We start from the raw sequence: 20,918 nt of genomic DNA on the forward strand, positions 1-20,918 counted from the left end.
TATGTTGCAATGTAATTTGAAAAGCGCAAAGACAAAAGGCAAAGAAGGATGGTCAGGACACCAGCATGAGAACACTTGGAGTGTTGTGTGCTTAGAGTTCTTTTAGTTTATTTTTGTCAGAGATGAAACAAGAGTGATAAATTGAGGGTCGGTGTAATAGCTTTTCTCTGCTGAGCAGAAATGTCTGGCTTTCTGTCCAGTGATGTTCCTGTCCTTCCATCAACCAATGGGAAACTGTGCTCAAGAAAAAGAGGCATGGAGAAAACATGCCACAAACCTACCCTTTGGCTGCAGACAAGGCAGTAAACCTTGTTTTCGTGATGCTGGCCCTGTACTGCCATGGATCCGCTTCAGCAAACTGATCCCAGTGCTCTCAGAGAGTGGCTCCTTGATTTGCAGTAAGCTGCCTGCAAGGGAACGTCTTCCCAACTCCTCTGCTCTGTAGTGATGCTGTGCCTTTAAAACGTGAGGTTCTGTCCCCCTCAATGATTTATTACTATCTATAAGGTGACTGGGGTGTTTGTGATAATCTTAGTTATGCCTGTACTTCAGGTGTTAAACAATTTTCAAGCTCAGTCTCAGTTGAAGAGTTGGAAAAAGATGTAATGGGACCCCAAACAGCATAAAGAACAACATAAAGATTCTGTTCCTATTTATTAGTTAATAACTTATGTTAATAATTGTAGTTCTAATTAAGCGAATACTAGAATATGTATATGTAACAGTATAATTTAGATATAGCCAGTGCAGATTTGCAGTGTAGTATCTCAAAGCTGAGAACTGTGCCAACAAGACTGTAAAGTCTGCACCAAGACAGGGAAGGTGGCTCAGCCTTCATTCCTGTGTCTGTGAAGGGTTTGCCTATGGGAATTATCTGTTGCAAGGGATCCCAACCACATCTTGGCATGTCCAGAAGTGGTCTGGGGGTTAATGCTCTCTGCTCTCTTTCTTGCCAGGACTCCTCATTGGCAGCACAACAGTTATTGTATATTTACAGGTGTTTGACCTGCTGAGTTGAAAAGCAAATTTCAAAGAAATCTGGAGATTGCAGTTAAATTCTCCATGGCATTTGATGAAAGCAAATGGGCAAAATCCACTCGAGTCTCTCGGTGGCCAGGATTTCCAGTTATTTACAGGAAATGATTTTCCCTAAACCCACTGTAACTGATTCTTTAGGTGTTATGGAATAACGTGGAAAGAAAGAAATGAATATGAAAGTCACACAGAGATTGAGAAATCTGATGAGATCAGGGATGTTTTGCAACGGGGTGAAATGCAGAGTCACATTAGAGCTGGGGAGGCTTGGCAGATATACCTGGCATAACTAAGTCAGATGGAGGTATGGAGATCAAGAAATGATTCCCCAGGGGCCATAGTTTATCTTGGACGATGCTATATATTTCTCTTGGCGTATTCTCACTTCCACCACATGACCTTATGGGAAGATACAACTACAAAAACAACTATCAAATCTATTTATTGAGGTATGATACGCAGAATAAGAAATGATCACAGATAATAACTTTGATTAAAGGCAGCAGATATAAAGCCTCATCTTTAACTTTTTAAGTGTGAGAGGAACTGTGTGACCAAGAGCTCTAATAGAGCTAACTGGGGCCAGCTGTGCTGCTAATCAGTGCTGTGCTGGGAATCTGCTCTGTGTTATTCAAGAGCCCTTTGCTTCCCAGGTGCTGTGATTGCTGAGTGATCCAAGCTGGACCCCCAGAGCTTTTAACTCTTAAGTTGTGTAGAGCTGCAGAAACGTGCTGTTTTATTACATTTATTTATTTGTTATGCTTTTACAGATGTACGGTGGGGGCAGTGGCAAGATTTAATGCAAGCCATTAAGAAAGGTGGAGTAAACTATAAGGTAAGTATAAAAGTTCCAGCTTTGTATTTCTTTAGTGATTAGCTTTTACTTCTTTGAGTAGCCTTCTGGAAAGTATCCTGTGTGTAATGCAGGATCAGTGCTGTGATTTTCCCAGTGATTCAACACGTGGGCTGTCTTTGCTTTGCAGTTTGCTGTGTGTGGTGAGAATGGAAGGACAGGGAAAGCGCTTGAAACCAAAAACCAGTGTTGGGATTTCACTTTGAAGTGCTCCAGCAATGAATGCGTTAAATGTTTTCATCAGAGACTTTTAAAAAAAAAAAAAAAAAAGGGGGGTATAAGGAGGATTTGCCAGAAAATTAGTTTATAAAAGAAAGTGAAAGTTGTGTCACACATTAGAGAGCAGAGAAGAGAAAGTGCAACGTTACCTTTGTCTCAGCTTTTCATCTGAAAAAATGTAATTGTCGATCACAGGAGGCAGAACCCAGTTCAGTGAGACCTCCCTTCCTCCCATCACTGCAGGATCCTCCACTTCCCCCGCAGCAAAGCAGACGCCTTCGCAGGAGGACTGAGAGCTTCCCAGGCACCTCTGGCCGTGCAGGAGTAGACATGACGACAGGAAGGATCTGCTGCCTGGTGCTGCTGACCCTCGGGGTGCTGGCGGCCGTGGTTGTGCTCCTGGTCACCCTGACTCAACCCAAGTGTGGTCCTCAGCAGTACCTGCATGGTGCTGTGGCTGCTGACACCGAGATCTGCTCTAACATCAGCCGGTATGTGCACGGACCTCTTGGTTTGTCAGTTTGTGCTGTGTGTGTCCTGGGCTTGGGTTGGTGGACAGGTACGTGCAGTGACTGGGAGCGAGCTGGGTTTCTGCCTCATCCCTGCTCCTTGGGCTGAGGAGAGGTGCTGCTCCTTGGGTGCTCGTTGTTGGCAGCAGAGCAGCTCAGAAAATTGAAGGGGATCTTCCTCTGATGCTTATCTTAATTACCTAATATCACATGAATGGCCTATGGGAAGGTGCAAATATTTATAGAATGTGAACGTAATGTTATTTTTAACAGTGGAAAAAAGAAATCAACTGCTTGCTTCATGGTGGTAAGTCTGTTGGATAAGTGGCTTAGGAATTTCTCATGAAAGGAGGGAGAGGAGCTAGCAGGGAGCTGCAGCCAGGCTTCAGCAGAGGTTATGAAGGCAAGCAGGTGGATGGGATAAGGAGGGATGGACAGCCCAGCCTTTAGGGAGTGCATTTCTGGACCAAAGCCTGCAGCAGGCATATCTGCTATCAGGAAAGGCACAACGCATTGGAAAGTAAAGCGTAGATATAATTGAAATTCAACCAAGTTGGTGTAAGTATAGAAGGCATGCTTACGTTGCTTGGAGGGAAAGATGCAGGCGTAAAGAAAATCCTCAAGCTGCTCTGGTCGTATGACTTTAGTTTGCACAACAACTTATTTCTTATGTATTTTAACTCTTAACTTTTACTGTTGCTATTACTTCAGTTCTTAAGCCTTTGCATGCACGAAAGTGGAAGGATGGAACTTAAACCTTTACAAGCTACATGCAGTACGTGTGAATGCTGAAGCTGTGTGCTCTACCCTGTGACTGGAGGAGTGAGGCAGGTGTTGGTGTCACTGCACCACACTTCTTGCTGTGGCTTGTGCAGTGACAAACTGACATAGCACTTGTGAGTAACTGGTGAAGGTGCACTGTGGCTGTGTGCATGTGAAGAAGTGAGATTTTTTTATGCTGGGCACCAGGTTAGGCTTCTTGCTTAACCCAGGATGAGATCAGCAGTAGCCATGAAATCCAATTTCTATCTGAGCAGTCTTAGTCATTAGGTCCTGCTGTTGCCACTTGTGAGCTTCCACTTCATTTGCCACCTAACTTCAGCTTCAGCAAAGCCAAGTACATTTCTGTGCACAGCCCTAGTGCCTTTCCATACTGTGCCCAGCCAGTTAATTGAATGGTTTTGAGATTACAACAATGCTGTTGACTTCTTCTGTTCAGAAATAATTAACTCCTAAAGTCATGAGATGTAGGAGGAAGGAAGTGAAAGGAAACGATCAATTTGGGATTTTTTTTTTTTTGTTTGTTTGTTTTTTAAAGTAGGTAGTGTATGTAGGTCTTCACTCTTTTTCTGCAATTATACAAACATTTGCAGATGTTTATGCTGTCTCTTTGGGACTGGGCTGATGAAAAGAGTTGAGGAATTAGAAAGGTGTAATGAGCAATGATATTCCCACTGGCGCAAGGGCTGGGATTTGTACTGCAGTTCCTGAGTCCCTGCTGGGCCCTTTGCTATCATGTCTGCTTGTTCACACTTCCCCATTTCCCTGCGCTACTGTTAGAGCCTGTACAGTCACTACTGCTGCTCTTCTCATCCTACCAAATGCTGTACCCAATCCATTACCCCCTGCTCACAGACTCTTCAACCCTACAGGTTTTCTTCTGCCCCGAGCCTGTCTTTGCAGCTTGGTCACCTCACTCCTCACCCACATCTCTATGTTTGAGGCAGGACGTTGCTGGCCTCTCCACTTGCTAGCTGTGTCTGGGGAGCACCGAGCGCCAAAACAGTAATTTCTTTATTGTTTTCTGACACCCAAAGCTGTGACAAACAGACTTTTGGGGGGAATTGTGCTTGGCCCCTGCAGCTCAGAGATGGAACAGGCTAAGTTCTACTGTCACTGCCAAAAAATCAGTAGAGAATTAATCTACCAAAGATGGATAATGCATTCTTCACACACACACACACACACACACACACACACACACACACACACACTACAGAGATGTATATAAAATAAAAATTATAAAGTTTACAATTTTCTCCCTCAAGGCAAACAGCTTTGCTAAATTGAAATGCGTTGTCAGAACTGAAGACAGACCCCCTCTGGCTTTAGATATACGCACTTAAAATTTTCTAGAGGAATTTAAAAATAAGTAAAATAAGCAAAGCAACTTTCCTCAAATGCATTCTTGCTGATGCTTTTAGTGGAAACATATGTAAAGAGTAATCTCCACAGCACCATGGGAAAAACAAACTAATTAGGCTTCATGGCGAAGTTATATAATCAAATGAAAACAACGTGTTGTGATTGAACCTACCTGCCTGGTGAGAATGGAGTAATGGCAAGCAGTCCCCAGAGTGCACGGGGAGACTCAATAGTGCCACTTTGTCCCTGCTCTCCCCAATGACTCTGCAGTCCCTCTGTTTGCTGGGGCTCTGGGCTGGCCCCCAGCCATCTTTTTTTTTTTTTTATCCTGCAAATCCCCCTGGGCTCCCAGAAGCCCATGTGAGGGATGCTCAGAGAACCTCCAAGTGCAGAGTGGGCTCAGTGCCTGAAATGTTTGAAGTTAAGGGCAGCACCTAATCTTTAACCTCTTTATGAACTTCATTCTTTAATCAAAAGTCTTATTTCCTTTACAAAACAGAAAACTAACAACCCAAACCATATTGCTGTCCCATGTGCAGTGAGTTTCATTAGCAGTAATGAAATTTCTGAGGTGTTACATGATGGTTTAAGTGGCTGATGAAGCAGAATCTTTGTGCTTCCCTAACAGAGCTTTAAAATGAACTTAATGAGAGCAACTGAACCAAACCTCTTGTGCTAAGTGCAAGAGTGTCTTTTAATAAGTGGGATGGTGAGCTTGGGAAAACATCTCAAGATGCCTGTATTTCTGAATTCCATCACTGCTCAGCTGTGAAGAAAAGCTCAGCAAGGGAACCACATAGCTCTAATTCTTTATTACAAAATGGAGAGAGGAGGGAACAGAGCCATAACTCCCATTTGCTGCTTTTTCTTAACTTGTGCTGAGCTGTTATCTTCAGGCTTCAGTTTCCCATCTCTGGAGATAGTATTTGTATACTCTAGGGTTGTGTGAGGTTGAATTGTCTGAAATTTTAATGCAACTCTTTGGCTCCCTCCAGAAAGCCAGCAACCTCGGCAAGCCTCCAGCATCATCATCCTTGTTGGCAGGTCCTGTGCTAGACTGGCTCTTAGCTATTGGTGCCTGATTTGCAGTGCTGAATGAGGTTGACTCTCTTGCTGCAGATGGTTTTACTGCTAGGAACTGGGGACTAAAAGTAAATATTGAGCAACTGAGTGTCTGTCCTCTCAAGCGCAGTCAGGGGCCCTACTCTGGCAAAACCTAGAACTTAGTGAGGAGGGATGGGAGGCTAAAAGAGAAGACGGAGCAGGTTTTAGGACGTGGATGTGGTACTGAAGTCCACCTCAGTTAATTTGTCTTCATGTCAGGAATCCATGAGAAGACAGGAGCTGATTGCCTGGCAGCATACAGTACCCAACCCAGCGTTCACCTCCAGCTCTGAACCTCTTGTTCCCTCCTGGCAGTGGAGGAGGATTTTTCCATCAACAGAGCAAAAAGTATCATATGCCCTTCCTGTGTGCTGTTTGAACTCTGCTAGCCACTGCTCCTCACCTCTGTGTTTCCCAAATGATAGACACAAGAGCCAGCACGAAGCCAGGGAGGAATTTAGGAGAAGGGCTCATTCTCAGCAGTGAGTTTTGCTGCAGAGAGGTGAGCTGAGCTGACCTGGCCCTGCAGCCTCCTCAGATCTCACATCCCCAGTGCAGCGCAGTATAAACCCTGGGAACTGCCTTCCTCTGGAACAAAGACCCCCCTGAGGACAAGACACTGGGAGGGTGAGAATTGAATAGCAAAAAAAACTTTTGTTTCCTGGGAAGCTGTTCTAAGCAAAGGATCTGCTGTGAAAATCCTCTTCAGTGATGACCCAGCAGCATTTCTGAAAAATCTTTATATCCCAAAGGATTTGCCTTCCCATCTTGTATTTCAGTAGTTTTAAAATTAGTAACTTTTTTTTTTAACAGAAACAGATGTTGCTTTTGCTCCTCATCAATCTTAGTCAGGCAGCTCCTATGTAATAGGTGGTCTTAAAGAGGAAAAAACAAAAACAAAAACCTAGCATTTCAAGTGTGTTTAAAATGGCATCAGCTCCTCCTAGTTCAGAGCAGAACTGCAGACTTCAGTCGAGTGCTGCTCAACTTGACTGTAAGGAGACTGTGAAGAAGTGCCATTATTCACCCTTCCTGGGTGGGTGAAGCACTTTTTCACTGCTGCTGGAACAAGACCTGATTGTTATGTCCTCTTCTGCAAGGAAATGCTATTTCTGCTCCTGACTTTAAGGATATGCTGTTAATGACAGAGCCCTAAATCTGAAACTAAGTGGCAGGAAGGATATTGTTATCAAATCTTGCCAGCTGTAGTGCTAAGTTGTCTCCAGAGGAACCTGGTAAGGTACCAGACTGTTTTGCTTGTAGGGTTACGTTTTTCTCCACTATTTTGCATTATAATTATTTGTAGCAAGTGATCCAAATAAAGGAAGGCAAACTAATAAAACAGGGAATGCTCCTTCAGTCTGGCTGGTCAAGAAAGGAGTAATGGCCCTGAATTCCCCAGGGAAGTGGCAGAGCTCTGGCTGAATGCAGGCAAGTCAGGTGTGGGGAGCTCAGCATGATGTGCCAAGAAAAGGATCAGAGAATGTTTTTCCTTGTCTTTCAGATTGGTTGGAGGGAGAGTGGGAAGCTGTCGAGACCGGGGGGCCAGTCTGCAGATAGCAGAGTGTGCCTGTGGGCCTTGGACCCTGCTCTAATCATAGAGACACATATCAGGCGTCAGAGGTAAAAGGGGAAAGCAGCTCCTAAGAAATCATTAGTAACCGAGACCAGGATTTGGTTTTACCCTTGCTGGGATCCATGACTTCTGAGCTTGAGTTCAAAGCCAGACTCTAAGGCTTCTTTTTCCTTCTCTGTCCCATGTCTTGGGACTCAGGAGCGCTGGGATGTCAGGGATATACACCTCCCCAGAGCCTGGACACAACATCAGTGTAGTTGGTGAGCCCCCCAAGGTATGTATGTTTGAGATCTGGGGCTGGATGTGCTTCCTGCTATGCTCTGAAGAACCAATGTTATGCCTCATCTGGGGGAGAAATCTCAGCTCTGCTCCCAAAGAAACAATGGTAAAGGACCATACTCAGCATCATGTAACCCGTCCTATCTGACGTGTTCTCAGATGTTGCACACTGTGGAGGTGGGTGGGAAGCTTTACTGTCCATTCTGTGGTGGCTCACTGGAAGGCAGGTGGCTGGAAAGCCCCCCTTCCCTTGAACAAGAAATAAGTTTGAGTGCATATCTTTACATGTGGTATTTGCTGCCAGAGGTGACAGTGACAAACAGTTGCCACACAGTAGAGAGGAATGTAGAGCACTTTTGGAACACCTGGAAATCTTCTCTTTCTCCTGTTGTCTTGTTTATATTGCAGAGTGATTTTAATGATGGGTAGTGACCAAGGACAAAGCAAAACATGCTTAGCTTTTCTGCGAAATTTGTGTTGTCTGCTGCTGTTATTTTTGCTGTGTATTATGGTAACACCAAGAAGTCACAGCCAGGAATTAGGGCTCTGCTGCACAAGGCACAAGAACAATTGAGATTATCTCTGGCTTTCCTGTCTTCTTGAGGCACTCACAAAGCCAGCGTCTTGGGTGTGATCCATCTGAAAACTGTCAGGTAACAAGAGCTCATAAACAAGCACTTCATTTGCCTGGGGCAGTGCTACTGAGTCTTCTTTGCTGACGAACGTCCTCCTCCCACTGGTTCCTTGATCTTGATTGGGATTTTGTGTCACAGCCCAGCTCTCAGCTCCCGGGAGAGGTCCTGTTACCCTGACAGATGCACCTTTCCTGCTCAGACCTCTTTTCTCCTCCCTGATCTTAGTGGGAGCCAAAGTCCTAACTTGTATTATTCTGTCTGGTTTTAATTAGGAGTGTTGGAGAGTGGGATCGTGCATAAACTCTTGTTTAGAGACCCTCAGGTTTGTGTGCCTTGTACATATGGCAGTGCATTAGCAGCAGGTAGAGGGTGTTTTCACACACAAACAAGTATTTGGCAACACCAAATGATCTTAGCACCATCCGGAAGCTAAAAACAGGCTACGTAGGTGTACACACATTAAACAGATATGTTTACTGTCCTCACCTTTTGGAGGAGGAACTGCTCACCTTTTGTAACAGGCAGCTAGCTATGACACAGAACGGATGGGGATCCTCACCAGGGAGGGCTTCTCCAAGCTCAAGCTTTTCTGGAGACAGAGAGGAGTGGCAGGAAGGCTTCTGGGTGACAGACAGTGTAGGAGTGCCACCACTTCATAGCTATGAATGCTTCTCAGGCTTTGGGAAAACGACAGCTATGTGTCTGATTTTCCTCTCTAACACCTGATTGTGCTGCATTACATTTGAAGTTGTTTTTCACTTAAGTTTATCTCAGGACTTTTTTTCTCCCTGGCACAAGGCTTTGTACACGGGCTCAGAGGTCACTGCTGTGGTCCTTCTCTCCACCCCTTTCCAGCTTTCTAATATGCTTCCAGGTCTTCTGCAGGCATAACACTGAGCCTCAGTCACCCAGTTCAGGGCAGCATTCAGGGAGCAGCTTGCTACTAGAAAGCTGAAAGCTGTGCAGGGCTGCAAACAGAAAGCCCCGTGGTTCCCTGTGGTTTCATTACTCCCCAGTTGTCCACATACCATTTCCTTGCAGGCAGCTGGTCCAAGGTCACTTAAACAAAGAAAAGCCTCTATCAGTGGATCTGTGGGTAGCATCCTGTTCTCAGCCTCAGCAGGTCCCAACAACAACAATGGATGTAAAATAAACAGCAGTCCCTCTCTGTGTTCCTGCAACAGCCTCTGGGAGCAGTTACACTCCAGTCGATGAACTGTTCTTCCACTTAGCATTCTGACTTTGCCTTTTCCAAGCAATACCCCAAGCTGAGCACTCGGAAACCTTAGCAAAAAGCAGGGCTGGCCACTGGCAGGCTGCATGGGGAAATCCCTCTTCACCAGCATCACATTTCCACTGAAAGGAGATTTTGTTATGGCTGTGCTTGAAGGATGGTTTGTTATTCTTCAGCAGAAATTTTCTTCTAGCAACAGCACGAGTCTGCCTTAATGCCCTTGTGATTTTCGGTATGGCTGTACGTTGGTAGAAACAATCACTTTGTGGTGGTTTATTTATTTTTATTCTACTTGTTTGACGTGAGCTTTTTTCCTTGCATTTTTTTTTTCTTTATTTGAGAATGGTGGGGGTATTTTTATGTTACAGAAGCCCAGGAAGGCACGTTGCATAAAGAGCGAAGTAAGGTTTGAATTTTGTGCTAATTGAGACAGTGAGTCTCAGGAGTTTGCTTCATGTGGACCCATTATTTCTGCTTCCATATCTCTGGCCTGTTGACTAGCAGATGCCTTTTAGTGGGAATGGCAGGTGGGAAGTCAGGAATCATTTGTTTGGTTCCCAGCATGTAGATGTTCTCCTCTCTGCAGTGAGCATCCTCCTGCGTTTCTGGCAGCTCCTTTCCATCCTTTTTTGTCAAGAGCATTTGTGAGCAGCTGCAGTTCCCTTTGCCTCATGACCCCTTTCCTAGGGGAAGACCAGCACTGCTCAGGGTAGATCTTATAGCCCTTTACAATTCCCTGAAAGGACGTTGTAGCAAGGTGGGGGGAAGGTCAGTCTCTCCTCCTGAATAACAGACAGGATGAGAGGGAATTGCCTCAAATTGTGCCAGGAGAGATTCAGGTTGGATATTAGGAAAATCTTCTTGAAAATAGCGATCAGACACTGGAATGGGCTGCATGTGGAGGTTTTTGAGTCACTTTGAACACTTCCAGGAACAACGTAGAAGTGGTACTAAAGAACATAGTTTGGAGGGCAGTATTGGTGGTAGGTGGATGGCTGGACTAGAAGACCTTAAAGGTCTTGTCCAACCTCAGTGATTCTGTGATTTTTCATGGGACTCCTCCATTCCATCATCCCTGGATTTTAACATTGTCTCTTTTTTCTTCCCTTTTCACTCCAGGGACATCCTGAAAAGAGGAGGCTCAGCTGTGGATGCTGCCATCGCTGGTTTGATCTGCACATCAGTGATGAACCCTCAGAGTTCAGGCCTCGGTGGTGGAGTCGTATTTACAATCTATAATGCAAGCACAGGTATGGGCCAGCCCTGCACTCTTCACAGTCAAATTCTTTCATGTTCTCTCAGAATAATTTCTTTTATATAAAGGCTGTATACAAAAACACACAAAATATACCTTTTGCTCTTAATCCAAAGTATTAATTACAGGAGCTGTCCTGAAAGCTTTCAGAGTGCAGAGCAGGGCTGAAGAGTTCAGTTGATTGCAGACTGAACGTGTGGTGGTAGGGAAGGAGCTTTGAGTGTAAAATGAACTGACTGCACCTTTCCTTGGCCTATAAAGTGATCCCAAATCATATTTCAAAGTCAGATATCTGACTGGTACAGCAAGATTTGAGTAGTCCTGTCCGAGTTGCCACTTGGAGGGAGCACTGCCATGGCAGCAGCTGGGAGTGGAACGAGGTGTATGTGCTGGCAATGAGGGTAGCAGCCCAGGGCTGTCACTGGTTTGGTGGAGCCTTTGGGGTAAGACTTAACGGGTTTGTCCTGCAGCAGCAGCTCAAGCAGAACCTGCTGCCATGGGGAGCATCTCACGCTATCACTGGCGGGGAGGGAGGGCATCAGACTCCCCAGAGTGGTGCTGAAATCTCCTGCTCCAGAAGATGCATCTTCTGTTCAGAAATCTGAATCCAGCAATTTTCAGAGCCTGCTGGGAAGTACTTCTCTGCTCGGTTCAATCTCTTGCACTATTGTGTTCCTGCTTTTATGTTTTAATGCTTTTTAAACTGCCTTGGCTACCAAAACCCCCCAGAGTTTATAGATGCTGTCAGACAAAATAACAATATCAGAGTTTTAAAAACCATTCCAAGTAGTATCATAGAGTTGCAAGTCTGGAAATTCTCAGTTGTTTCTTAAGCAATAGCATAATTTGGCAAAGCACCTATATTTTTTCCCTCTTTTGGCAGAGCCACTTTCCCAATAACCCTTCTGCTACCCAAATTATCTTGCTGTGCAGAGCCCCAGGTGGCCATGCATGGCTCTCATTTGTGGTACAGTAGCACCTTGGTCTCCTGCAGCACAGACAGCTCTCTGGCCTGCAGTGGAAAAAAGACAGATAGAAGGCAGATAAAGAGGAGAAATAATTAGGCTACACCTGAAATACAAGTGTGTGACTGATCCTTTTTTCTTTTCAAGTTTCTTGACACATAGGTGTTGCAGACATGACACAAACATGACCTCGCCTTGACATCACTTGGAAAACTACCTATCAAGTAGCATGAGACTCAAGTTTTGTCTCTGACACTTCCCACCTGCAGAGGAAATGCAGGAAGCTGCATCAGATGTGAAGCAGCATATCCCAGATATGCTGGCCTTGTTCCTTGCACCATTATTGTCTCTAGGCAGGCACTGGTCAGTCTGCTGAGCTGACTTGCTGTGTGATATTCACTTGCCTTTTGGAAGAGACTGTAATGCATTCTCTCCTTCTCTTTTCTAGGAACAGTCGAGGTGATCAATGCCCGTGAAACAGCTCCCCAAGGCATTCCTAGCAATCTGTTGTCTGGCTGTGCTCGTTTACCCATCGGTAAGGAACTCAGAGTGTGTAGTGCACAGAAGTAAGGATGGAGGAACTGGGGACCTTGCTCTTTGTCTAAATTGCTGAGCTTCAGACCTGCTTAGCTATCTCTTTGTCACCTCACTACCACTTACAGTCACTCCATGTCCATTTGCTCTTAGCAATTGGTAGCAGGCACTCTTACTTTAGCAGCACATCTTGGATCCTTCCGTGTTTCTTGCTGTATGCATTCTCCTTCCCTCGCACATTCTGTTTTGGGAAGTGTCCTTGTTCCTGGAGGAGATTTTCTTGCCCTTGGAAGAACAGCTGGAAAGGAATCACAAATGATTCTGGTTGGAGGCTTCTGCTCCAACTCCTGCTTAAAGAAGGGTAATGTCAGAACTAGAGCAGGCTGCTCAGGGCCTTATCCTGTCACATTTTTTATCTTCTCTGAGGATGGAGAGTTTCACAGCCTTACTTGACCCCACTTTCAGTTTGACCATGCTCTGCTTGAATGTGTTTTCCCTGATGTCTGGCTGCAGTCTTCTTTGCTGCAACGTGCCCGTTGCTTTTTGTTCTTTTGCCTTTACCCTTCCTATTCTGTATTGGAAGAAACAATTGAACAGTGAAAACTGCCTTTAGGGACCATGTTCTGCCTCTATGAATCCATACTTTGAGTGCTTTCAGAGAGTTGTACTCCACAGGCCAGTGATTTACCAGGTGTAACACTGCAGTTCTGCTCTCCAGGTCCCCAGTGGATTGCTGTACCAGGAGAAATTCGTGGGTATGAAGAAGCCCATAAGCGATACGGCCGCTTGCCATGGAAATCCCTGTTTGAACCAACCATCGAACTCCTTTCACACCCACTTGTTGTTTCCCCAGTTATGGACAAAATAATCAATCACCAAAACTTCTCCCAAGTGGGAAGAAGCCTGTGGTAAGACCCACAAATTAAATTGAAGTGCAAGGAACACTGCTCCCTCAGCTCAGACCATTCTGCTAACATATAGCACAGGCTTCTGCAGCTGCTGCTCAGTAAGTGCTTGCTATGGAGAGAGAATAACAGAAATGTTTGTTTTGGAAATTTTATACTGTCAGCAACTTTTTTTTTTTTTTAAAGTTCATAGTGGCTTGGCACAGCAAAACTTTTTGCTAAGCACATCTGCTCATGAGAGCTGGATGGATGTAGCCTGCCTGTGTCTGTGTGGAAATTGTCCCCTGACAGCAGGGCCCTACAGCAGGCACTTATTTAGGGAAGCCACACTGGTCTGAGCTGGAGTCAAAGCATTAGAGGAAACTCTGTTTATGGGAAAATGTGCCTGGTGTTGTGGGTAGCAGTTGGCTGAGAACTTTTCTCCATGTACACTGCAATATAGCACTGGCTTGGAAAGTATATGACATACAGAAACTAAATCTGCTCTAGGTAGGAAAGGGGGTCTGGCACTGGGAATGGAATAAGCATATTCTGTAATCTGATGGATGTTCTTCTTTAACAGCCCATTGATTTGTGATGGTCAGAAGTTTTTGACATCTGGAAAGACCTTCAGGTGGCCAGCTCTGCAGAAGACGCTGAAAATTTTGGCCGAAAATGGAGCTACAGCGTTTTATGAGGGACAGATAGGAAAGGCCCTGGTGGAAGACATTAGGAAAGTTGGTAGGTAACAGCTAGATTTTAATGCTAGCAGACAGGCTTCTTCCCAGCAACTGGCTGACAATGAGGAGGTACCTGGGGATAGCCAGAATATGGCATTTACTCATTTCTTGGGGTGATACAGGGTGAACATCTTTCCCCCATTCCTGTAACTTAGGCCCAAAAGCAGGGATGAGAGCCAACCACTACTCTGGTATTTGCCCATAACACTCATCTATTGGCCTTTTCAGTTCCCTTGGGCTTTATAATGTCCTAGAGTTTTGTGTTAGATAAGGGCACAAGAAGACTCTGTTGTGCTAGGTAGAAGAAACTCAGTGTACAGAAATGGCTCTTCAGAAACCTTCAAAGGCTCTGATGTGTCCAGCCAATAGCACCTGTTAGAAGCGTATGTTAACATGCTAATGACAACTGTCTCTTTGGTTTTCTGTTGAAGGGTCTGTTATCTCAATGGAGGACCTTAAGGCATACAAAGCAGAAGTATCCTCAGCTCTGAACATTACCCTGAACAAAAACACCACTGTGTTTTCTCCTCCTCCACCCTTGGGAGGTGCTGTGCTACTGTTCATCCTCAAGATATTGGAAGGTAAATTGCTAAGAGAAAGTGTGCTGCAAGAGGTTTGCAAAGAGAACTGATCTAGAGCATGAGAAAATGAATTGGCAGAAAGGGTCTTGGTGAGCCAGTGTGGGCTCTGAAGCAGCATTATGGTTATGCTGTGCAGCAGGATGAGGAACTGGCTCATTCTTACAGTGTTTTAGCATCAGGAAAATGTTTTCTCTGAAAGAGTGGTCACAGTATTGGAACAGGCCGCTCACTGAACTGGTAGAGTTGCTGTCCCTGGAGATGTCCAAGTGCAGAAGTGGCACTGAGGGAAATGATTTAGCGGGCATGATGTTGAGGGACTGATGGTTGGACTTGGATGATCTTAGGGGTCTTTTCCAACCTTTGTGATTCTGTGATTCTCTTCTATTAAGTGAATTGGGAAAAGGAGGCTCCTTTAAACATTTTATAAAATTCTTCAAGAAAAATCGATGGCCAGTGGGTCCATTAACCAAATGAATCCATCTTCCTCTTTAGAGTATAAATTCCATGAGGCATCATTGTCGACACCAAAGGAAAAGGGGGAAACCTACCATATTATTGCAGAGGCCTTGAAGTTTGGCAATATGCTAAAACCTGAGATGAAAGACCCAACTTTCTCTGAAGTTAAGGTAAGCTACTGTAGTGCACGGGAGTATTGACAGACATCAGCAACACTGGCAGCTTCTTCCGTACTGCTAGAAAGAGGAGAAACAAGGGATTCCATATGCTTTCCCTTTCCTTTTTTTTTTTTTTCCCCTTTCCTTTTTTTTTTTTCCCCTTTCCTTTTTTTTTTTTCCCCTTTCCTTTTTTTTTTTCCCCTTTCCTTTTTTTTTTTCCCCTTTTTTTTTTTTCCCCTTTCTTCTTTTTTTTTTTTTTTTTTTTTTCCCTTTCCCTTTCCTTACCTGCATTCTCCCAGACATATTCTAGCATATGTGCTAAGCCCTCATGGAGGCTACCTATTGTCCTGGCTGTCCTGCCTGCCAGCACAATGCTACAGCACCAGGTGATGCACTGACACCCTTCAGCCTTGCAGCCAGAGAAGGAAAAAAACTATTTGGAATTGCTACTCAATAGAAACACTGATCAGCTGGCCAAGTGTTGTGCTTTAACCCTTGCAGCCAGCTCAGCACCACTCAGCCACCCTAATCCAGGTGCGATGGGGGAGAGTCAGAAATATGAAAGTACAAGAACTCGTGAGTTGAAGTAGAGACAGTTTACGTGGTAAAGCAAAACAAGGAATGCATTTGCTACTTCCTACTGCAGGCAGGTGTTCAGCCATTCCCAGGAAGACAAATGCCAACACTTTGAATGTCCCCCTCTTTTTCCTTAATTCCCCCTGCTTTATTGCTAAAGCATGTTGATGGTATAGGCTCTTGCTGTGATTACAGGCAATTGTGCCAATCATGCTATCTGACAAGATTGCTGAGCGTGTCAGAAGCCAAATTGATGCCCGTGGTGACCATCCACCTGACCATTATAGCTTTTGGAAGTTCGTCCACAGCCACAACTACGAAAGTAGAGGCACAAGCCACATCTCTGTGCTCGCTGCAGATGGCAGTGCTGTGTCTGCCACCAGCACCATCAACTATCCGTGAGTACCAGGGGGTTGGTATTTCACTAACATAGGCAAAGGCCTTTGAGAATCAGCCCAAAGAAACACCACAGAAAAACATGTAACAACTTCTGGAGCTCTGCTGAGGTTCTGTGGGTTGAGCAGATTCCCCCGTGCACTTGTTACAGAGATCTTATTTCTGACTCTGGCACAGCACAGCAAATATCTTTTGGAAACCTTGGTTGGAATGGCTGCAGGTTGGCAGAAGGCAAGGGATAACCCAGCAGGGTGCCACATTAAGCTAATGTCATCCACAGTAGAAGAGCACTGGTTACTTAAAGGATGCTTTCTTCCTCCCTGCAGGTTTGGCTCCTTCGTTTATTCCAACCAGACTGGGATCATTTTGAATAATGAACTTGCTGATTTCTGCACAGCAGCCACAAGTATTAATGCAGGTAAGCATTCTCAACCTCAAAATAGACAACAAGGCCAGAAGATGGAGAATCAGGCTATGTACAAATGGACAGGGGCTATTTACAAACTGTAGGCAATCTTTACTTTTCAAAGTCTAGATGAGAGCAAGTTTATCTCAGACTAAGACAGGATAAAGTCTTGTATTGTCTGTTCACATCGGCACTTACATGGAAACACAGAAGTTTTGGTTTCTGACTTGGGAAATCAGGGATTTAAAGAAAAAAATGCAGAAGCTAATGATGAATGGGTAGGGAAGAGAAGAAGTAAAGCTACCACTTATCACTGGTTTGTGAAATAAGCTGTTCCTGATGCAAGCTGCCTTGGGTTTGCCAAGAAAGAGGACATCAGCACTCCAAGGGCAGGATTGCAGCTAACTGATCCTTATCTGGGTTGAATGACCTGCAGCAAGTCTTGATTATTTGAGCATGGTGCTCTGTCCTTCCTGTTTAGCCTCTAATGTAAAGGGCCAGTTTCTTGTGAAGTGAGGTCTCAGCACAAGCAAGCTAGATGTCTGGAAAACTTGGGCCTTTTGAGGACTGATGGTGGTTCTCCATGAAGAATAAACAGCTGAGAGAAATGAATCTGTGTGTCCTAATGCCCACATAGGAGGTATAATACTTTCTGCCTTTGCCCTAGGAGAGAGGCCTCCCTCAGCAATGGTGCCTTCTATCCTCATCTCCAAGTCAGGAGACATGCTGGTGATTGGAGGGGCTGGTGGGGGCTGGATTATCAGTGCTACTGCTATGGTGAGTGAAGAGGTACTGCACAGAAACACCTTGCACCAATCAGGCTGAAAGCTAAACAAAAGAAACATTTGCTGCTGCTAGTACTGTTAAGTGGGCAGTAGTGAAGAGGGCCAGCTACAAATAGTCCATCCTCCCCTTCTTACCATTAGCTTTTCTCTGTTGAACTGTAATTCCAGCAGGAGGGAACAGGAATGGGGGAGGTAGGGGAACCCACAGCAGTTACCAGATCTTTCAGCCCTTTCAGACTTCCAGCATAGTCAGTTCTTCTTGGGTTTTGACTCCTTGGTGCTTTGTTCTATTTTCAGTTTAGAAGTCTCTAACAGCTGCAGGTCGCAGGTTAGAGCAAGGGGTAGCTCACTAGTGATGTCCAGTAAAGATCTGAGATGGTTATTACACAGTATAACATACTCCCAACCAATCTAGAAAAGCAGCTTTTGTGAGGTGCCAGTGGATAGTGGTGGAACTGCACTGCATCTAAATGGAGCACAACTATGGGGAAGGGATATGAAACAGCCTTAGGGCTGTAGTGATTAAAATAGGCTAGGACTCTTCAGGATGGAGATGATGATGGTGAAGGATACATGAGAAATCTGAAAAGCTAGTGACTTGGAGAAGTGAAGAAAGGATTCAATACCAGAGATAGAACAAAAGATTATCTGGTTCAGAAAACTTGCAAACATAACATACAATTTTGCTGCAGAACTTCTCTGTACAGGACTTTTTCTATAGAATATGAAAATAGAAAGAACAACCATCAGTAGAAAGGCATTCAGAATCCATTATTGTTATTAAGTTGAAGGGCATCTCTTTAACAGGGGAAGCATTATGGGGACTATCATTACGCGCTCATCCTTTTTTGCCCTGGACATCTCCTGTTGGTTACCCTGAAAGGATGCTTAGGCTGGAGTGACTTCTTACAGTCCAGCTTTGCACAATCCCATTGGAGGGATTTGAAGGCAACATGTGGTTCAGGTTCTTATTCAGTATCTTCAGTTAGCATGCAATTTGTTTCATTGCAGGCCATTGTAAACAAGCTGTGGTTTGGTTATGACTTGGAACGTGCCATTTCATCTCCCATCATGCATACCAACAAAGACGTCATCCTGTTTGAGAAACACTTCAGTGAGGTGAGCAGCCTTGGCTGGATCTTCCCTTCATCATCTCCTTTTGATGGGAAGGAGATTGCTTCTGTAACTCTGCTGAATAATCTGCATTTTGCTTCTAGCTTAACCTCCTTCTTCCTTTAATCGTGCTCTCTTGCCCTGACCTTGCATATACATCATTTCCACATATGGCGATACTAAGACCTCAGGTCTCTGCCCCATTCACTCCATTTTTTTTCTGCTCTCCCTCCTGCAGGATGTTCGAAACAGCCTGCTGAAAAGAGGACACAAAGAACAGAAAGTTGAATTCACAATGAATGTTGTGCAGGGAGTTTCCAAGGAAGGAAAATGCATCTCTGCCTACTCTGATAAAAGGAAGCTGGGGAAATCAGCTGGATATTAGCATGAAATGCCATCACAACATCTCTGTACTAGTCCAAATCACAGAAGATAACTATATTCAGAATCATACATCTTCCACTGCTGCTGGAGAGCCTCGGTTAAGAACAGAATTGGTTTCTTTCAGGCTGTTGCCATGATAAGCTTCTTCTAATTACTGGGGCTCAGCAATGTGAAGTAATTGAGTAACTATAGGAAATGTCTGTATACAATTACATTTGGGCTTCCAGGGTGGGTTTAGAAAGGGAAGAAAGCAAAACTTGGTGTTCTATCTCTTGGTTTTCCCATCCAGATGAGCCCTACTTTTCCCAAAGAATGGCAGATGAAATCAGTGCACCATAGCACTAGTTTGCTGCCAAGCATGGTCTCTACTTTGAAGACATAATGGAAACCACGAGCTGAAGGCTTATTCTACTCTGCCTACTGGTCACCTAAAGTCTAAACCTCCTATGGGGCAATGTGAAGTTGCTGCTTCGCTCCTTGATGACACATCTCCCTGTAGTAGGAGTCCTCATCTATGCCTGTTCTTCCTCCTCATTGCCTGCAGAAGAGAAGTAGTTTGGGAAGACAGAAGAAGATAGCAGTTGAAGAAACACCGCATCGCTTTTGAAACGTCATAACTTTCTTCAAAACGCAAAGGATGTATAATTAGAAGACTTATTTTGTAGGCATGAGCTTCTTCCGGACAGGCAAACACCAAGACTGCTGAAAAGTGTTGATGCAGTTGCAAAACACTTTTCTTTCTTAGCCTGAGTACATGCTCTAATTCTGTTTATCACAAATAGTCTCAAATGTTCCCTAAAGACGACAAGAATGAAACTGCATGACTAGTTGGGAGCTTCTGGAGGAGAGAACGGAACCCATTTATCTGGACACAAGAGGTCCTTTGCCATTACCCTGTAACCTTGCCCTGCTTAGGATGGCCAAAGGAATCTAATGTTAAAAGTATAAACAACTCACAATGCACTTCTCAAAAAACCAACAACTTCTGTTTTCTGAAAGCTCGTGAATGTTACTTTCCTATGGATGCAGACAGTATTGTATGAGTATTTCTGACAGCGAAGTTAAACTAGGTAGGCACTAGTAGAGCCCTCCTTACCCCCCCCATAACTTCACCTCCCATGCAACCCTTGGTATTTCAACTGCACAAACAAAAAAGCATAGCAACTATTTGAGCACAGACAATTAAAGCAAACTCAAACCAGACCATCTGCCTGCACTGTTGTAAACAGAGAGAGGTGAGTAATGAGTCTACATTCTTAACAACAAATTTTGTCAGTAAGTCATTGACTTGTTGAAATCTTGGCCTTCAGATGAATTTTAATTATTTTCTAAGTAATGTTGTCTAGATCCAGACAGAGTAGCCAGACTACTCTGGATCCTGGCTTTAGCAAGATCTGCAGTTATTTCTAGCTTGACCAACTGCTTAGAGCTTACAGAAAAGCAACCAAAATGGCACTGGCTAAAGGCAGTCCTTGCTTTGCTATTAAGCCATGCCCCATCATGTCTCACCTCTAGAAAAACCAATCCATAAAGCAAATGATTCTCCTAATTCCCTTCATTTCTGATGTACCAAAGGGTAAATCACCTTTGCAATATACTACCATCACTGCTATGTCTCACAACGAAGCCATGGGAATATTATCCTCTGACCAGCACTTGCTGCAATTTAACTGCTTTACTATTAACACTGAAACTGAGCCAATTGAGCAATTTCAGAACCTGTCAGAGATTTCATTTGCAAGGCAGAAAAGAATGCATGCAGATCGCCCACTGCGGCAGCCCTGGATCCCTCACTGACAAACAAAACATCTCGTGAAGCTGAGATCTGTATCTCCTTCTCACCCTGCCGCCTCCTCAGTGCTCCAGAAACTCCGAGTCTCCCAGGTTCATCCCTCCCCATTCAACGCTGATGCCAACAGAAGAGCATTATTTTTATAACTAGTCAAGTTACATGGACTTTTAAAGCACTGCTGTACATAGGCTGCTCTGTTTCCTAACAAAGTCTTTAAATTATATTTTTAATAAAGTGTTTTAAACCTTAAAAGCTTCCCTACCTTAAGGCACAAGCAGTTGTTTGAGAGAGGACTGACCACCTT

General features: G+C 44.4%; 1 protein-coding gene across 2 annotated transcripts; it reads left to right on the forward strand.

The window, feature by feature from the left end:
• The first annotated feature begins 1,559 nt into the window (after nt 1-1,559).
• Nucleotides 1,560-20,866, forward strand: GGT5 (gamma-glutamyltransferase 5). 2 transcript variants are annotated; one of them, XM_085238269.1, is made up of 14 exons: nt 1,560-1,688; nt 1,806-1,870; nt 2,303-2,598; nt 10,709-10,839; nt 12,258-12,344; nt 13,062-13,251; nt 13,811-13,968; nt 14,399-14,548; nt 15,041-15,174; nt 15,934-16,136; nt 16,461-16,552; nt 17,208-17,317; nt 18,337-18,444; nt 18,677-20,866. In XM_085238269.1, exons 2-14 carry the CDS (start codon nt 1,835-1,837, stop codon nt 18,821-18,823), a joined length of 1,842 nt encoding a protein of 613 aa, XP_085094395.1. In that variant the 5' UTR covers nt 1,560-1,688; nt 1,806-1,834; the 3' UTR covers nt 18,824-20,866. The 2 variants fall into 2 exon arrangements, with proteins under 2 accessions (XP_085094395.1, XP_085094396.1); XM_085238270.1 differs by having other exon boundaries at nt 2,351-2,598.
• Nucleotides 20,867-20,918: the final 52 nt, after the last annotated feature.

Source organism: Meleagris gallopavo, chromosome 17 (genome assembly GCF_905368555.1).
Source record: "Meleagris gallopavo chromosome 17, MGAL_WU_HG_1.1, whole genome shotgun sequence".
NCBI classification, from domain to species: domain Eukaryota; kingdom Metazoa; phylum Chordata; class Aves; order Galliformes; family Phasianidae; genus Meleagris; species Meleagris gallopavo.

Coding starts and splice junctions, on each gene's coding strand:
- GGT5 (XM_085238269.1), top strand. CDS start 1,835: ATGCAAGCCATTAAGAAAGGTGGAGTAAACTATAAG. Junction 16,137..16,460: donor ACCAGCACCATCAACTATCC/GTGAGTACCAGG, acceptor TCCTCCCTGCAG/GTTTGGCTCCTTCGTTTATT. Junction 17,318..18,336: donor TTATCAGTGCTACTGCTATG/GTGAGTGAAGAG, acceptor GTTTCATTGCAG/GCCATTGTAAACAAGCTGTG.